Source organism: Podarcis gaigeae (genome assembly GCF_964106915.1).
Source record: "Podarcis gaigeae genome assembly, chromosome: 2".
In the NCBI taxonomy this organism is placed as follows: Eukaryota; Metazoa; Chordata; class Lepidosauria; order Squamata; family Lacertidae; genus Podarcis; species Podarcis gaigeae.
Window position 1 is genome coordinate 34,549,623 of NC_139679.1, and position 15,314 is coordinate 34,564,936.

General features: G+C 45.0%; 2 protein-coding genes across 2 annotated transcripts in view; both read right to left on the reverse strand.

The window, feature by feature from the left end:
• ACSF2 (acyl-CoA synthetase family member 2) overlaps positions 1–10,063 on the reverse strand; it is a gene marked incomplete at its 5' end in the record, with an annotated part of 59,382 nt that extends 49,319 nt beyond the window's left edge. The window contains 3 exon segments of the mRNA XM_083727980.1: positions 1,113–1,312; positions 9,563–9,691; positions 9,693–10,063. Of these exon segments, the coding sequence (XP_083584106.1) occupies positions 1,113–1,312; positions 9,563–9,691; positions 9,693–10,063 (700 nt within the window).
• Positions 10,064–10,430: 367 nt separating this feature from the next.
• LOC310839423 (uncharacterized protein) overlaps positions 10,431–15,314 on the reverse strand; it is a 137,771-nt gene continuing 132,887 nt past the window's right edge. The window contains exon 8 of the transcript XR_014561494.1: positions 10,431–10,494. The gene's annotated coding sequence lies outside the window, so the exon portion shown is untranslated. The remainder of the gene's footprint in view (positions 10,495–15,314) is intronic.

A 15,314-nucleotide genomic window follows, 5' to 3' on the forward strand; every position in this document is an offset into this window, starting at 1 on the left:
AAGGGCTTTAAAGGTGAGCGGCAAGGTCTTGAATTGAACTCTGCAGCAAACTAGCAAGTAGTAGAACTCATAAAAAGCAAATACTACCTAAGCAGGCTAGCACATTCTCGACAGCTGAAGATTCCAAACTGCTCTCAAGGGCAGACCTAGATGCCCCCGACATTGTAACTGTCAATTATATGGGTTATGAGGGTTCTGATTATTGCTTAGGGTTAAAATGGACCAACTTGAGATTTTCTGTGCTCTCCTTGAACAAAAAGCTCTACCAATGCCTAGTCCCAAAAGCCATATTCAGTTCTAAAATTCAATTCGAAGAACCGTGAAAAATGAAGGCTATTATCTTTGACCATGTGCAGAATGGTCTTCTCACCACCGTCAACAAACCCTCAAAACATCTGGAATTTTGGAAAGGTCTTTTTGGACAGCAGAGGCAGCTTCCAGACATGCTAGATAGAGTCTTTAGAAATGCAGCTGTTTGGTATTGTAGACAGCTTTTATTCTGACAGGTTTTTTTTAATTTTATTTTATTTACAGCTATTCAATTTTTTTCCTTTTTGGGGAGGAGGGTCAGGAAAACCCCTAGAAAGGGGAGATTGTTCAGTTGGGCCAACAGAAATGCTTGCACTGACAAAATGATCTCCTTACACTATGTTGAATTACGCCCACAAAGTCATATAACCTGGTTTTTGTTAAATCTTTGCATTTTTGAAAGAAGGGGGGGAATAAGGATAAAATGCTAAAATATGTTACATTTTTTGAAATATAACTTGGAAATGTATGCAATACTGAGCAGTAAATAAGGGTGAGTAGTGAAATATCAAGCCAGTGGGGCCTTTTAAATTTGTATTAAACTTGAATTAATTTGATGGCAATTAGTTAAAAAAAACTGAAAAGCAATAAAAATTAATTGGCAAAAAAAATCTTTCCATTTTGGGTCATCTGGAAGCTACTGCTTCAAAGACCTTTTAAAGTATAGGCTATCTTATCAATATGTCTTAGTGCTGGTTTTTGTAAGCCACTCTGGAAACTGCTTTTAGCTGTGGAGCAGGGTTAAATGCTTTAAATACATTGTGCGCATCCCTAGATTCAGTAACAAAGGAATTGTGAGCCACCTACATCTTGTCTCAACTGCGCAAATGTCTTCCGAATCCCTTCTAGAGGGAACACCAAGGCTTCTCGATCAGGACACCGGTGGGTTGTCTCTTCCAGGCACTGATCCACAGTTTTCCCAAGAAGCGGAATGTCTGTCACCCCATGGAGATAGCTTTTGCTTGCTATAGGTGTGGCAGGGGGTGCATCGGTTTGTAGAGAACTGTCAAGAGAACAGATGAGATGCAGAAATTGCAAGGGGCAATGTTGTTCACAGCCGGAAGAAGAAAGAGTTAGGGTGCATGGTCTTCTTTGATATAGTCAAAGGGAAGAAAAAAAAGCAAACCATAAGAATTATCATCAACCTATGTGTGCTAGTCACAGCATATGGAGAACTTTTAGTGGTGCACAGAAATATTTGCTGCTGCAAACTTTATCACTGTTTCACAATGAAAAGTCAGGGGATAAAAATGTTATTTGAATGTGGAACTAAAAATGATAATCTAAAATCGTAGATGTTCTAGGTTTCTATTCTCTGCTTGGTGTTCCTCAGAACTACTTCCCTGTTCCTTAAATATAACCAGGCGTAACCAGGGATGGAATACCGTATTTTTTTGCTCTATAAGACTCACTTTTTCCCTCCTAAAAAGTAAGGGGAAATGTGTGTGCGTCTTATGGAGCGAATGCAGGCTGAGCAGCTATCCCAGAAGCCAGAACAGCAAGAGGGATTGCTGCTTTCACTGTGCAGCAATCCCTCTTGCTGTTCTGGCTTCTGAGATTCAGAATATTTTTTTTCTTGTTTTCATCCTCCAAAAACTAGGTGCGTTTTGTGGTCTGGTGCGTCTTATAGAGCAAAAAATATGGTAATTTGACTCCTAGTTCAACAGACAATCCTACTGGCCTTCAGCTGGTGGGTCAGGCAGGACCCCCTACTAGGTCTCAGCCTGATCTAAGATGGGGCGCAGCTGTAGCACTGCCACCTAGGTGAGAAAGAAAGAAAGAAAGAAAGAAAGAAAGAAAGAAAGAAAGAAAGAAAGAGGCCCCACATGCATGTTTAAGTTAAAGGTAGATACCAGGTCTGTAAACAGTGGAGACTATTTATCTATCTAGTTTTATGCTCAGGGAGGAGATCTACCAGAATAGTACCAGGATAACAGCTAAAAGTATCTCATGCAAGCTCAGCCTAGGAGAGGGGGGAAATCACAACACAGAACATTGAAAAGCGTAAGGAAAACACTAGCCATTTCCTCAGGGACTGTGCTTGTAACAACACCCACATGCTACCAACACACAGAGGGGCCCACAGAACTCAAAAGCATGTGCTCCTATCCTATAGCTTTGCATCACAATGTAAGAGTGCCCCTACAGCCCCCATTTGTGGTAGATCTTCAGTTTAGGATTCTGTCCTTAGGCCTTGGGGTTTATTGGGGATTTCTTCTACAAAACTATGGTTTTTAACTGCTGCTCCTTTTCTCTGCCAAACTGTGCTTTTCTCTGCTGCTCTGTTTATTTTTATGTTATATGCATATACTTCTAAATTTTGGTGGTTATTAGCCACATAGATCATCTCAGAAACTCAGGAGAGATGGTAAAGAAATGTTTAAGATGAATGAACGTCTGAATAAATAAATGGCAACTCTTCCCCTTGTCGGTTTAAGTCTACCTGCCTCCAATGTGAGTTCAGTTTCCTTCTAGCATTATAATTTGTGTGACAAACCACATTTCACTGCATGAGATGCTGGGTCAGCCATCAATCCTTCCCTTCTCCATAGGACTGAAGTGCAATTTTGAACAAAATAAATAAATGCAAGTAATACATGTGCATTTGTTCATTTCTATGTTTGTCCTTATTTAACAATAGATATAGGTGGGTGGGTGGGTGTTAAAAGAGTTATGAAACAATTCTGGCCAATGAAGGAAGTGTCTTAATGACATCATAGACATTCACCAATTGGCACATCCAACCATGGGCTTTTTTCTGAAAACCTGAAGAACAGTAACTGAAAACCTGGACAGGAAAAGGTGTGTTCGTTTTGCAAGAGCAGAATGCACGTCTAAAATCAGTCCCACTACTCTAAAAAAGGTTATGTCTGTCTTAAATGCAGAACAGAGGGGAATCATTCCTGTTACAATGGAACTCATTGTGGGGAAAGGTTAGGGCAGTAAAGAAGGGCAAAACCTCATATTCCTAATCTTCCATTTCGTGCAGTTGCACAGGTTACCCACTTTTATTACCGTACATTTCAAACCAAGGCCATAATATTGCTGCTATGGCAGAATGGAGGTGACCAAGAAAAAAGAGAACAAACAGAGAAAAGTATAAACCAGCAGGCAAATGTTCAATAGGATTATCCTTTTTTTTTATTGGGAAATTGCTGAGCAGGTTATGTAAATAGAGCTGGTAAGATTTTGCAGGAAAACAGACCTATAATTTATGAGTTTTCAGTTCCCAGGAAACACACTGGGAGAAGCTGAGATAAGGTAAGAAGCTGTTTCTTGCTAGTACAATAGCACACCTGTCCGCACAAACAAAACCACCAAATTTCGAAGCTACCAACCTCATATCTCACCAGTCACTACGCATGCCCTAGAAGAGGGGGTAGCTAGCCTGTGGCCTTCCAAATGCTGTTGAAAGTGCCAGCCTGCCCATGAGGCAGAGTGAGGCAGCCACCTCAGGTGGCAGAAATCTGAGACGTGGTGCCCTCAAGGGCACACTGCTACCCCTTATCTTGCGGCGAAATATCATGAAATTTCACAAATGTTGTTGGAACCCACCACCGGCGGTGGGTGCCGCTTTTCAGCACTGCTGCACAACCCAGGTAAAGGAAGTATCGGCAGTAGGGTGGCACATTCTCACTTTGCCCCAACCATCATGACCAATGGTCAAGAATGATGGAGTTAGCAGATGAAGAAGCTGCTTTCTACTGAGACAGACAATTGGGTCCACCCAGCTCAATGATGATAGTAGCTCTCCAGGGTTTCAGGCAGGGTGTCTCTCCCAGCCCCACCTAGAGATGCCGTGGATTGAACCTGAGACCTAATGCATGCAAAACAGATGACCTATGGCCTTCCTGTTGTAGTCTAATGACATCTGGAGGACCAGAAGCTGCCTAGAAATACAACACTCTAAAATTGGCAAATCAATTCCTCAAACTCCTTGGGGAAGAAAGGCAGGACGTAAAATTAACAAACTAAATAAATAAAAATAGAAATGACCTTCACACATACACACACAAAATTATTGCTCCTTCACTTAAAGAAGAAGAAGAAGAAGAGTTTGGATTTGATATCCTGCCTTTCACTCCCCTTCAGGAGTCTCAAAGCGGCTAACATTTTCCTTTCCCTTCCTCCCCCACAACAAACACTCTGTGAGGTGAGTGGGGCTGAGAGACTTCAGAGAAGTGTGACTGGCCCAAGGTCACCCAGCAGCTGCAGGTGGAGGAGCAGAGACTCGAACCCGGTGCCCCAGATTACAAGACTACTGCTCTTAACCACTACACCACACTGGCTCTCTGATATGTTGCCAAAGGAACTGATAAGTTGCCATTTGCCCAACAGATAAAATGTCACATCCAGGAACATTCCCAGGCTACAAATACCTCCTCCAGCAACGCAACCACTCCCCAAATAAATATTTCTTTAAAAATTACAGCATAGTATTTACTTCGTATGTTTCATGGGTGTTTGCTGCACCAATCTGGAAGCTGGCTGAGGAACTGACAACTTTAATGACAGCAGGCCAATTCAATGTCACATGGCTGCCTTCTTTAGGAAGGAGCCGACCCGTCAGCACATATATGTAACATCAAGATTAGATTCTTTGAAAGTGAAACTCAGCTCTGCAGAAATCCTCCGCCCGCCTTCAAGGGAGAAAGTGAGGGAAGTGGGAGGAGCCTGCAAGCCCAACACTTTCACTCCCAGAGGCCCTCCACATAGCAGCACTGACCTAGTGCAACACTGCATGCGAATACAGCCTATGAATCTGATCAGGCTCTTCTGTGGAAACAAAACTTCCACTTCTGCTATAAGGTTAATGTGTGTTTTGACACAATTGCCTTGGTAGCTTCAATTCTTCCATGCCCAAAATCCTGTTCTTGGCAACTGTAGGACCAGGAACTTCCAAGACTCCCAGGTTCTTTTTAAAGCATGAAATTAGCTGTCAGAGATGCAGATGAAAAGGGGATAATGGGAGAATAATGCAACTGTTGCTGTAAAAAATGTAAGCTGCTTTGCACCCCAATATGGAGCACCCAAAGCAGTGAACTACTTCTATCAAATAAGGAAAAGAGGCTTTCAGAGGCTCTGCAAAACTCTAAAGGTTTGTGCAAGAGATGCAACATCTTCTGAAGGCTGGGCACTAAGCAAATATGAGAAGACTGACATTCCCCTTCTTCTGAAGTTTCCATGGAGATTTAGATCCAAAGGAACAGCTAGTAACTGGCAATGTTTAGACCTGGCACAGTGGCAAAACTCTTACAGTAGGGAAAGTGCAAATAAAGCAGGATTTAGAAGGAGCTGGTGAAAAGAGACGGAGAAAGTTGTTCTTCCTGATTATTTGTGTATTTTACATCCTGTTATTCTGAATTACAATTCCCGTCATCAGCCATCCTTTCTGGGAACCTGGAGTCCTCCAACATCTAGAGAGCATTACATTGGTTCCCCTGGCCTATAGGACAAGACAATGTGAAACAGAGCAGGGTCCCTGTCACTTTAACAGCAGGAATAACAAGGAAATTTTAATAGGTGAAAAAAGTTGTATTTCAGGGGTTACTAACCCCAAGGATGTGAGTCTGATACCAAAAACCACCTAGATCCAACACAACCAAGCAAGAACTGGTGTCTAATATGTATACATCTCAGTTTGCAACATGGGAGGTGGGGTGGTCAAGATTTGTGGGTAATGATATACTCAGATTTTTGCTTCTCCAGCAGCATCATTTACAGCAGAGTTATAAAATATGTGTCAAACTTTGCTGGAGTGGGAGAAGTAGAATGACAAATTGTTTCAATGGAGGAAAGGGACAAAAAGCATGATGATCATAGAAAAAAAGCGAACACTATTCTAGGCTGCATCAACAGAAGTCTAGTGTCCAGATCAAGGGAAGTAATAGTACCATTCTATTCTGCCTTGGTTAGACCACATCTGGAATACTGTGTCCAATTCTGGGCTCCACAATTTAAGAAGGATGTTGACAAGCTGGAACGTGTGCAGAGGAGGGAAACCAAGGTGATCAAGGGTCTGGAAACTAAGCCTTACAAGGAGTGCTTGAAGGAGTTGGGTTTGTTTAGCTGGAAAAGAAGGGACTTAGAGGAGATATGTTTGCCCTCTTCAAATATATTAAGGGCTGTCACATGAAAGAAGGAACATGCTTGTTTTCTCCTGCTCTGGGGGGTGGGACTTGAACCAATGGCTTCAAGTTACAATAAAGGAGATTCCGACTAAACATTCAGAAAAACTTTCTGGCAGTAAGAGCTGTTTGACAGTGGAACAGACTCCCACAAGAGGTGGTGGACTCTCCTTCCTTAGAGGTTTTTAAGCAAAGGTTGGATGGTCATCTGTCATGGATGCTTTAGCTGAGATTCCTGCATTGCAGGGGGTTGGACTAGATGATGCTTGGATCCCTTCCAATGCTACGATTCTATGATTCTATAACGCAAGTATGACATTTTATTAGCAATCCAGTTTATTCTGTGGGGAGAAAATCAGCCCAAAAGAGCCCTTGGAAGCATAATGCTGGGCTGCGGAGTTTACTAGTTTAGACCCTGTACTTCTAATTTGCATTATCATTTCAGCTCAAAAACTTGGAAGGACAACAATGTAAATGTCTTTAAAAGGTGTGTTGAATCAGTTACTTTGTACGTTGACAGTCAGAGATACCCACTGAGCAGATAAACTTACTAGTAAAGAAAGCAGAGTTCACTTTCTAGTGAAACTGCTGACCCCAAAGCACATGCATTCCCTTAGGCAATATTTGCCAAAATTACCTCTGGTATCAGCAAATGAGCCAAGAACAGCATGGGAACTCTGGCTGCAAAAGCAGGATGTGATGGGAAATGCAGACCTCGGTACAATATGAAGATGGCAGCTGAGCCCAGAAATATGAAGGTCTCCCATGAAAACTAGGCTTGATGATTGCAAGAAAAGTAGTTCAGGACTCAAAGAAGAAGAGGAGGAGGAGGAGTAGTTTGGATTTGATATCCCGCTTTATCACTACCCGAAGGAGTCTCAAAGTGGCTAACAATCTCCTTCCCCCCCCCCCCGCCAACAAACAGGCCGAGAGACTTCAGAGAAGTGTGACTGGCCCAAGGTCACCCAGCAGCTGCATGTGGAGGAGTGGGGAAGCGAACCCGGTTCACCAGATTACGAGTCTACCGCTCTTAACCACTACACCACAATGGCCCACTGACTCGAGGCATCATTTTTAAAAAGTAATTAAATCCAGATGTAATCATGGCGTTGAAATATAACCCAGGGGCATCACAAACATAGCCTGAGTGTTCTAACCATCCTTTATACCAGTTGACCCAAGGTGAGTGTTTCTGCTCTATATTCCAACACCATCCCCATGGAAATCAGAGGGGGAAGGAAGAAAATCCAGAGTTATGCAGACGGCCCTCTGGGAACGGAGATGTATTACGCAAGGGTCACATTACTCAAATTCACCCAACTTGTGTTCTCTTTTGTGCACCAGTTGAAATCATGCTGCCCTTTTGTGCTTTGACTGCCCCTTTCCCACCAAGACTATGGTAGTTTGAATCACAAGGCAAAAAAGGGAGCACGGGTATCCACAGGGATTTTTGTAGAGGGTGGGGAGAGTAAAACACTGAAAGAGGGGGAGCAGGATATTCCCCCCCCCCCTCAAACACACACAAACGAGAGAATGGTGCCTAAACAGTTTGTCTTACATCATAGAATCACAGAATTGTGGAGTTGGAAGGGACCCAAGGGTCATCTAGTCCAACCCCCTGCAATGCAGGAATCTCAGCTAAAGCATCCATGACAGATGGCCATCCAACCTCTGCTTTAAAACCTCCAAGGAAGGAGAGTCCACCACCTCCCGTTGGGAGTCTGCTGTGCTGTTGAACAGCTCTTACTGTCAAAAAGGTCTTCCTGATGTCTAGTCAGAATCTCCTTCCTTGTCACTTGAGGCCACTGGCCTCCAAAGCAGGAGAAATCAAGCTTACTCCATCTTCCATATGACAGCCCTTGAGAGATTTGAAGATGGCTATCATCTCTCAAGACTCCTCTTTACTAGACAAAATGTACCCAACTCCCTCAACTGTTCCTCACAAGGCTTGATTTCCAGACCCTTCATTATCTTGATCACCCTCCTCTGAAATCCTGTTACTTTTGAAACCACAAATGTTCTGGTTTGTTTGTTTGTTTAGTTCCCCTTTTGTTGTGCTGTCTTGCAGAAGTGCCCTTCTGGACAGCAATAATGCAGTAACATGGGGAAGCATCCCAGAACAACTTTAAAAAATGATGCATGTGTTGATGTGGTATATAAACCCACTACAAAAGCACTACTATTGCACCAGGGGCGTGTTGCAGAAGACACTTGCAAAACATCACACACACACACACACCAAAAAAAAACCCACACCAAAAAATCCCCAAAAGTTTGGCTCTGCCCAAAGTATCTTTTTGATAATGGGGATTCCGCTGAACGGGGACGCAGGTGGCGCTGTGGGTTAAAGCCTCAGCGCCTAGGACTTGCCGATCGAAAGGTCGGCGGTTCGAATCCCTGCAGCGGGGTGCGCTCCCGCTGCTCGGTCCCAGCACCTGCCAACCTAGCAGTTCGAAAGCACCTCCGGGTGCAAGTAGATAAATAGGGACCGCTTACCAGCGGGAAGGTAAACGGCGTTTCCGTGTGCGGCTCTGGCTCGCCAGAGCAGCGATGTCACGCTGGCCACGTGACCCGGAAGTGTCTCCGGACAGCGCTGGCCCCTGGCCTCTTAAGTGAGATGGGCGCACAACCCCAGAGTCTGTCAAGACTGGCCCGTACGGGCAGGGGTACCTTTACCTTTACCTTTTATTCCGCTGAACTCTTTTCAATTCCTTTGCTTCCGCTCAAGATTCTGCTGCACTAACCTACGCCTGAATCAATGGTCTCTTGGCATAACACCCCCAAATTTATGTCTGGATATATATATATACCGTATATATTGCCACTTCCTCCCCTCCCTGCAGCGCACCACTCCCGCCCACCCCGTGTCCTCAAAATACCTCCATCCCAACTTTTCTCTGGCAAGCGCAAGTCGACCCTGGCAAACCCTTTGCATTCCTATCACCCTCTTCTCTCCAGCCCCGAGGAGGGGGAGCGCAGCAGCTCCAAATATAGCACCCCAAGTTATTTGACCCTTAAAAAGAAAGTGAAACCCTATCGGCTCCCCACCCCGCGTCGGCCTCCAGCCCCCATTTCTTGGGGTGCCCCGTTCATCCCAGAGCATCTGTTCCTTTGGCCCCCTGTACCTGACCCGATGAATGCCCCGGAGGCCAGTTCGAGCCACCAGCACTGCCCAACCCTCCCGGGCGACTCTCTTCAGCAGGCCGGTGGTAGAAGCCATGGGGCCCCTCTCCCAGCAGAGGCGTAGCCCCCGCTGCTTGCAGTTGCCTCTCCCTCGGGCAGGGGAAGAGCCGCCGGCCGGCCGGGAGCAGCGAGGAGGAGGGTGGGAGCTGGGGGGTGGGAGGGAATGGGAGGCAAACGGGGCGGCGCTGCCGGCGCTCAGCCCGCCCGGCTGCAGCACCTCCTGCAGCCTCGTTAGGGAGAAGGAAGTGGAGGCGGGCGGGGAAGAAGGAGGCGGCTGGAAGAAGCCCCTTAGGTGCCGCTGAAGAACTCCGTCGCCCAGCGCAGTGGATGGCGAGGCGAGGCTGGGAAGGCGAGCGAGCGGTTCTTTCGCCCGCAGCTCGCTCTCTCAGCGCAGCCTTCGGTCTAATAAGGCATCGCTTGAAAGCAGAAGGAGCCTCTCGCATTTCGGGAGAGGAGAAAGCTACAATCTGACTGACTCTGCACTCCTCCGCCCCCCATATATTGTTCAAGTTGGCACTTCTGCCTAGGTTCCGCTTTGTTTGTGGGGTGGTGTTTTCGACAGGCACACCATAAGGGTGTGAAAGTACCTACTAGTTTGGCAGGGCATGCACTGTGCTGTAAGTTCTATGAAGTTTTGAGATAGTTACCTCAACAAGATGTGGGGCTCAGGGCTCTAGCAACCATATACAGTGGTACCTCAGGTTACAGACACTTCAGGTTACACACTCCGCTAACCCATAAATAGTACCTCAGGTTAATAACTTTGCTTCAGGATGAGAACAGAAATCGTGCTCCGGTGGTGCGGTGGCAGCAGGAAGCCTCATTAGCTAAAGTGGTGCTTCAGGTTAAGAACAGTTTCAGGTTAAGAATGGACCTCCAGAACGAATTAAGTACTTAACCTGAGGTACCACTGTACTGTATCCCAGAACACCCTATAGGGCTGCATGCCCCCCTCCTGCCTGTAAAGCACATTCTTTCCCCTCTGACAGCACTCAAGCTGCCTGAAGCAGAGTCCACGGACTGTTACAACAACCACGATCTGTTTGTTTTTAATTTAATTCAGCAATTCCACTGTTTGATTTCATAGATATGAAGAACAGTCCTATATAGTTTCCATAGTGAAGTATTAGAAAATGAAACACACTAAACCTAAAGTGCACCAACCTGGTATTTCATGGGAGGGTGGTATACAAATATGTCCATGAATTAATAGCTAAATAATTAAAGTGCCTATCCTTTTTTTCAGTTTAAGAGCTCTCAGAAGAGTGTTCAGTATTCCACGTTCAGCAAAAGCACCCTGCACAAACTGAAGCCAAGCAGCTTTCCCAGGGTTGCATGTTGAGTAGAATTGGCCCTCCCAGCTCCGGTCTACTTAAGATAAAACATGTTTGTTTATGCAGATTGTGTCTCTGCATAAAGGGGGACGCCTTTATTAAAATATTGGAAAGCTCATTATATCATGAGGCACACATGAAAAGAGAAGTTCAAAATAACAAAGCAGAAAAGACACACAACCTAATAGCTGTATCTCCTGGGACACATTCAGCCTGCAATCTCCATTTTAGGACATAATCTACAAGCTGACCTCAAGGCTACAACTTCTAGCCTAATTTTTGTACTTATTTATTTTTGTTTTCTTAATTTCTCCTCCCTCTTGCTTTGTGAAAAATTGTTGGTTGTGGTTTTTTTTTTGGGGGGGGAGGTAGTCTGAATAAGGCTTTGAGACCCTTCTGGTTCTTGGAGTCCTGAATCCAGCAAGGGTTAAATATACTTTAGTTAAGCACCATGATCAGCATCCAAAAAAATAAAAGAAAAAAACGAATGAGCTGGGCTGCAAGGAGGAGCCCAGATCCTGGCAGGGAGCTGGAAGAACAATAGCCAACAGTGTGAGAGAGTTCAGCTAGAAGCAGGCAGAAGCTAGAGAGACAGGAGGCATGATTGATTTATGCTGGAATCCAAAGCTGTGACTATGGGATAAGCAAGATCTTTTGGGGTGTTAATGCTGTGAGTCATTCCACCTTAAGCTCATGTTGTATATATGAGTAAATAAACCATATATCCTAAAGACACCACAGTCTCCGCTGTCCCTCATACCAAGGAAACCAGACCTTGGGTAAGTGCCTGGAATCTCTCACTGCTCAGAGATTCGGGTGGCATGTAATCGTATCTTACATGAAGAATTCTGGAGAACCTAAAAGTTTGCCACAGTTTTGTGACATTTTGGTTGGTTCTAATAAAGATAATAGACCAACTGTTCCCCCCCCCCTCTCAGATGGACCAAGTCTGCCACCTTTGCTTTCTGTTCTTAAAAGTACCCCACTACCTGCATACTAAAAAAAAAGAATTAAGACGGCTGACAGTTAATGCTTAGTGCTCTAACCTAGAAAGCATCAAGCCTTATGGGACAAAGGGTGTGTAGATATATGTCCAAATTATAAAAGTGATCATTGCCTCAGTATATTGTCACAACAATACAGACCAAAGTACAGAACGCATTAAACTGTGGGTGGGAAGTAAACTTTAGGAACATGGTGTTTTCATGAGTAGCACATGCAACTGTCTTGCTAGATGTGTGGATGTGCAGTTCATTTGATCCTTACCCTCCAACGGCCCTTCAGATGTTTCTAGACTCCAAATCCCATCAGCCCCAGCCAGTCTAGCCATAGTCAAGGGTGATGGGAATTGTGGCCCTTCATATGTTGCTGGCAGTGTTAGAAACTGAGATATGAAAGCTAGGAGCCAAATGGCACCGTAAACCTAGCTTATGGGTGCAACAACGGAATGTCTAGGGTGCTCTTTTATAACAAGAATACAAAGCTGAAAATGAATGAACTGCAGCTAAAATGTTATATGTTCATTTTTCACACGGTCTAGTCCTTCTCCTGCCCACCCCCCTAATATTCTTAAGAGGGCATCTTCTCCAGTCTCCAGAGAGAAGCTGGAAGTGGGGAGGCAGAAAAAGGTCCTCCTTTCCTTACACTCTGCAGTTTTATTCTGAAATCTTAGGTGCAGTACTGTGCCCAGAGCTCAGAAACTGCTCACTCTAATGAAATTCCCTATCACAAAATATACCTAGAACAATGAGAGTTTCAAACACTGGTTGCTGAACTGCAAGTTCCCTAGTCCTGTTTTATTGAATGGTCACCAGCAGTGCTTTTCTTCTAGAAAAATGGTGCTGGCATCCACCATAAAGATGTTACAGTAAGTGCCACACTTTTAACCAGTGCTGCTCTTCTTCTGCTTCTTCTTCTTCTTCTTCTTCTTCTTCTTCTTCTTCTTCTTCTTCTTCTGCTTCTTCTTCTAAAAAGTGCTGATACTGTGTACCCTTGAGTACCCCCAGAAAAAAAGCACTGGTCACCAGCATGAATGAACCTCTCAGCAGATGAACCTTTCGATACCTGTTCAATTGGTACATGTACCAGTACAAAAGTACTGTTAGATGAAGGTGGGAAGGTGATTCTTGCCAATCTTCCCTGGAGTCCCCAGCATCACATCCCATACTGTTAAAGAGGGACCAAACCTCTGAACCAGCTATTCAGAGAACATGGGCAGGTGGGGAAGTGGGGGAAATCACTTCCCACTTTTTCCTCCAGCAGAGGACCTTGTGGTTAGAGTTCCATCCACAAGTAGCCTGGACTGGAGCCAAACCTGTTTGTATATTTTACAACTTTCAATGTTCCAACAGCTTAAGCCCAGGGTGGATAATGCAATGTGTTCCAGGTGTTGTGGGAATTCAACTTCCATCAAGCCCTGGCCAACATAGCCAACGGGCATGGAGTTGTAGTCCAAAACTGTCTGAAGGGCATGCCCTTGGCTAGTTGTGACTTAAGCTGTCTCAGGCAGTTGAAGGCGGAAATAATAAATACAAGCTAACTAGATTGTAACCACCAATGCACACAATGGGATTTACTTCTGCATGAGCACAGGACTGTGCTGTGTAATAATAAAATAATAATTAGTAATTATGGCAACACAGATCAAGGATCAAATGGCCCATTCACACTCAGAAAGCATTCTATGAGTTACACATTAACAGCCATTCAAAGTAGGGGAATTTCCTGAGTGACTCTCACAAACTGAAGGACGGCAGCCAAGTGTGTCAAAGGAGCACCAGTAGAATTGACAGAGCGGCATTTTAAATGTTTCCATGGATTCATAAAACATAAGGGCCATGCTGGGTGAGGCCAAGAGGTGACTGGGGTAGTGTGGCATGTGATCATGCCTCTAGCCTAGGACCTCTGCCATACACACTGCCTAGGTTTGCACACCAGAGAGGTCACTTTGACGCTGCTAATGCAGCAAAAACAACACAGGAGGCAGCAGTTGCGAGTTACTGGGTTTTCCACAGCCTCAGCAGGCGCTGTGATTCTCCAGTGGTTTGACTTCACCCCAAAGGCGCACTCCATTGTCTCCCAAGACAGACAAATGCTAACAACAGATCTGCCTCTTGAATTAATCTTTCAGGAAACATATTTGTTCCTCTGCTCTTGCCCTGCCTTCCTAATCCACATTCTTATAAAATAACAGCATGTGTGTTCTGCATCTCTAAAGCCCTTGATTTTTTAAAATGCCAGTTATTCTGAACATCTATGACTTAGTGCATGAAGAATCTTGTGTCCTCTACTAGCCATTCCTGCAGAAAGAAACCGGCTGTTCAGTGAAACTTCTAATGAACTGTGAAAAACAGTGGACATATTAAAGGGCTTGGGGATGCTGCCATGCTCAGGGTCTGGCAAATTACAGCTGTCTGTGAAAGTACAGTGATACCTCGGGTTAAGAACTTAATTTGTTCTGGAGGTCCGTTCTTAACTTGAAACTGTTCTCAACCTGAGGTACCACTTTAGCTAATGGAGCCTCCCGCTGCTGCCGCCCCACTGCCGTGTGATTTCTGTTCTCATCCTGAAGCAAAGTTCTTAACCCGAGGGTTAATGGAGTCTGTAACCTGAAGCGTCTGTAACCTGAAGTGTCTGCAACCTGAGGTACCACTGTACTGGGCCCCAGAGCAGATTGGTATGGCTGTCCATGACTGGCTTCTGAATCAATTGTGTTATCATTTTTCTACTACTCATATCTCCTCCTGCATTCTTCTGGTTGGTACGCTAATTCAGAGGATATGTCAAGTTTGGATAGTGAAAGCCCTTCGGTGAAAGAGGACAAATTAGGTCATCTCTAGCCTTACAAATGGGATGCGGGTGGCGCTGTGGGTTAAATGACAGAGCCTAGGACTTGCCGATCAGAAGGTCGGCGGTTCGAATCCCCGCCACAGGGTGAGCTCCTGTTGCTCGGTCCCTGCTCCTGCCCACCTAGCAGTTCAAAAGCACGTCAAGTGCAAGTAGATAAATAGGTACTGCTCTGGCGGGAAGGTAAATGGCGTTTCCGTGTGCTGCTCTGGTTTGCCAGAAGTGGCTTAGTCATGCTGGCCACATGACCCGGAAGCTGTACGCCGGCTCCCTCGGCCAATAAAGCGAGATGAGCGCCGCAACCCCAGAGTTGGTCATGACTGGACCTAATGGTCAGGGGTCCCTTTACCTTTAGCCTTCTTTCCTGAATCAATTCACAGCGATGTCACAGCCTTTGCTTTGTAGACAGGAAGGAGCTTAACACTTCTGTCTCAGTAAGCATTGTCATGTTTTAGGTAGTATTACATAACTCAGAATGGTAGGAAATGAGCCACACAATGAACCAGAAAAGCCA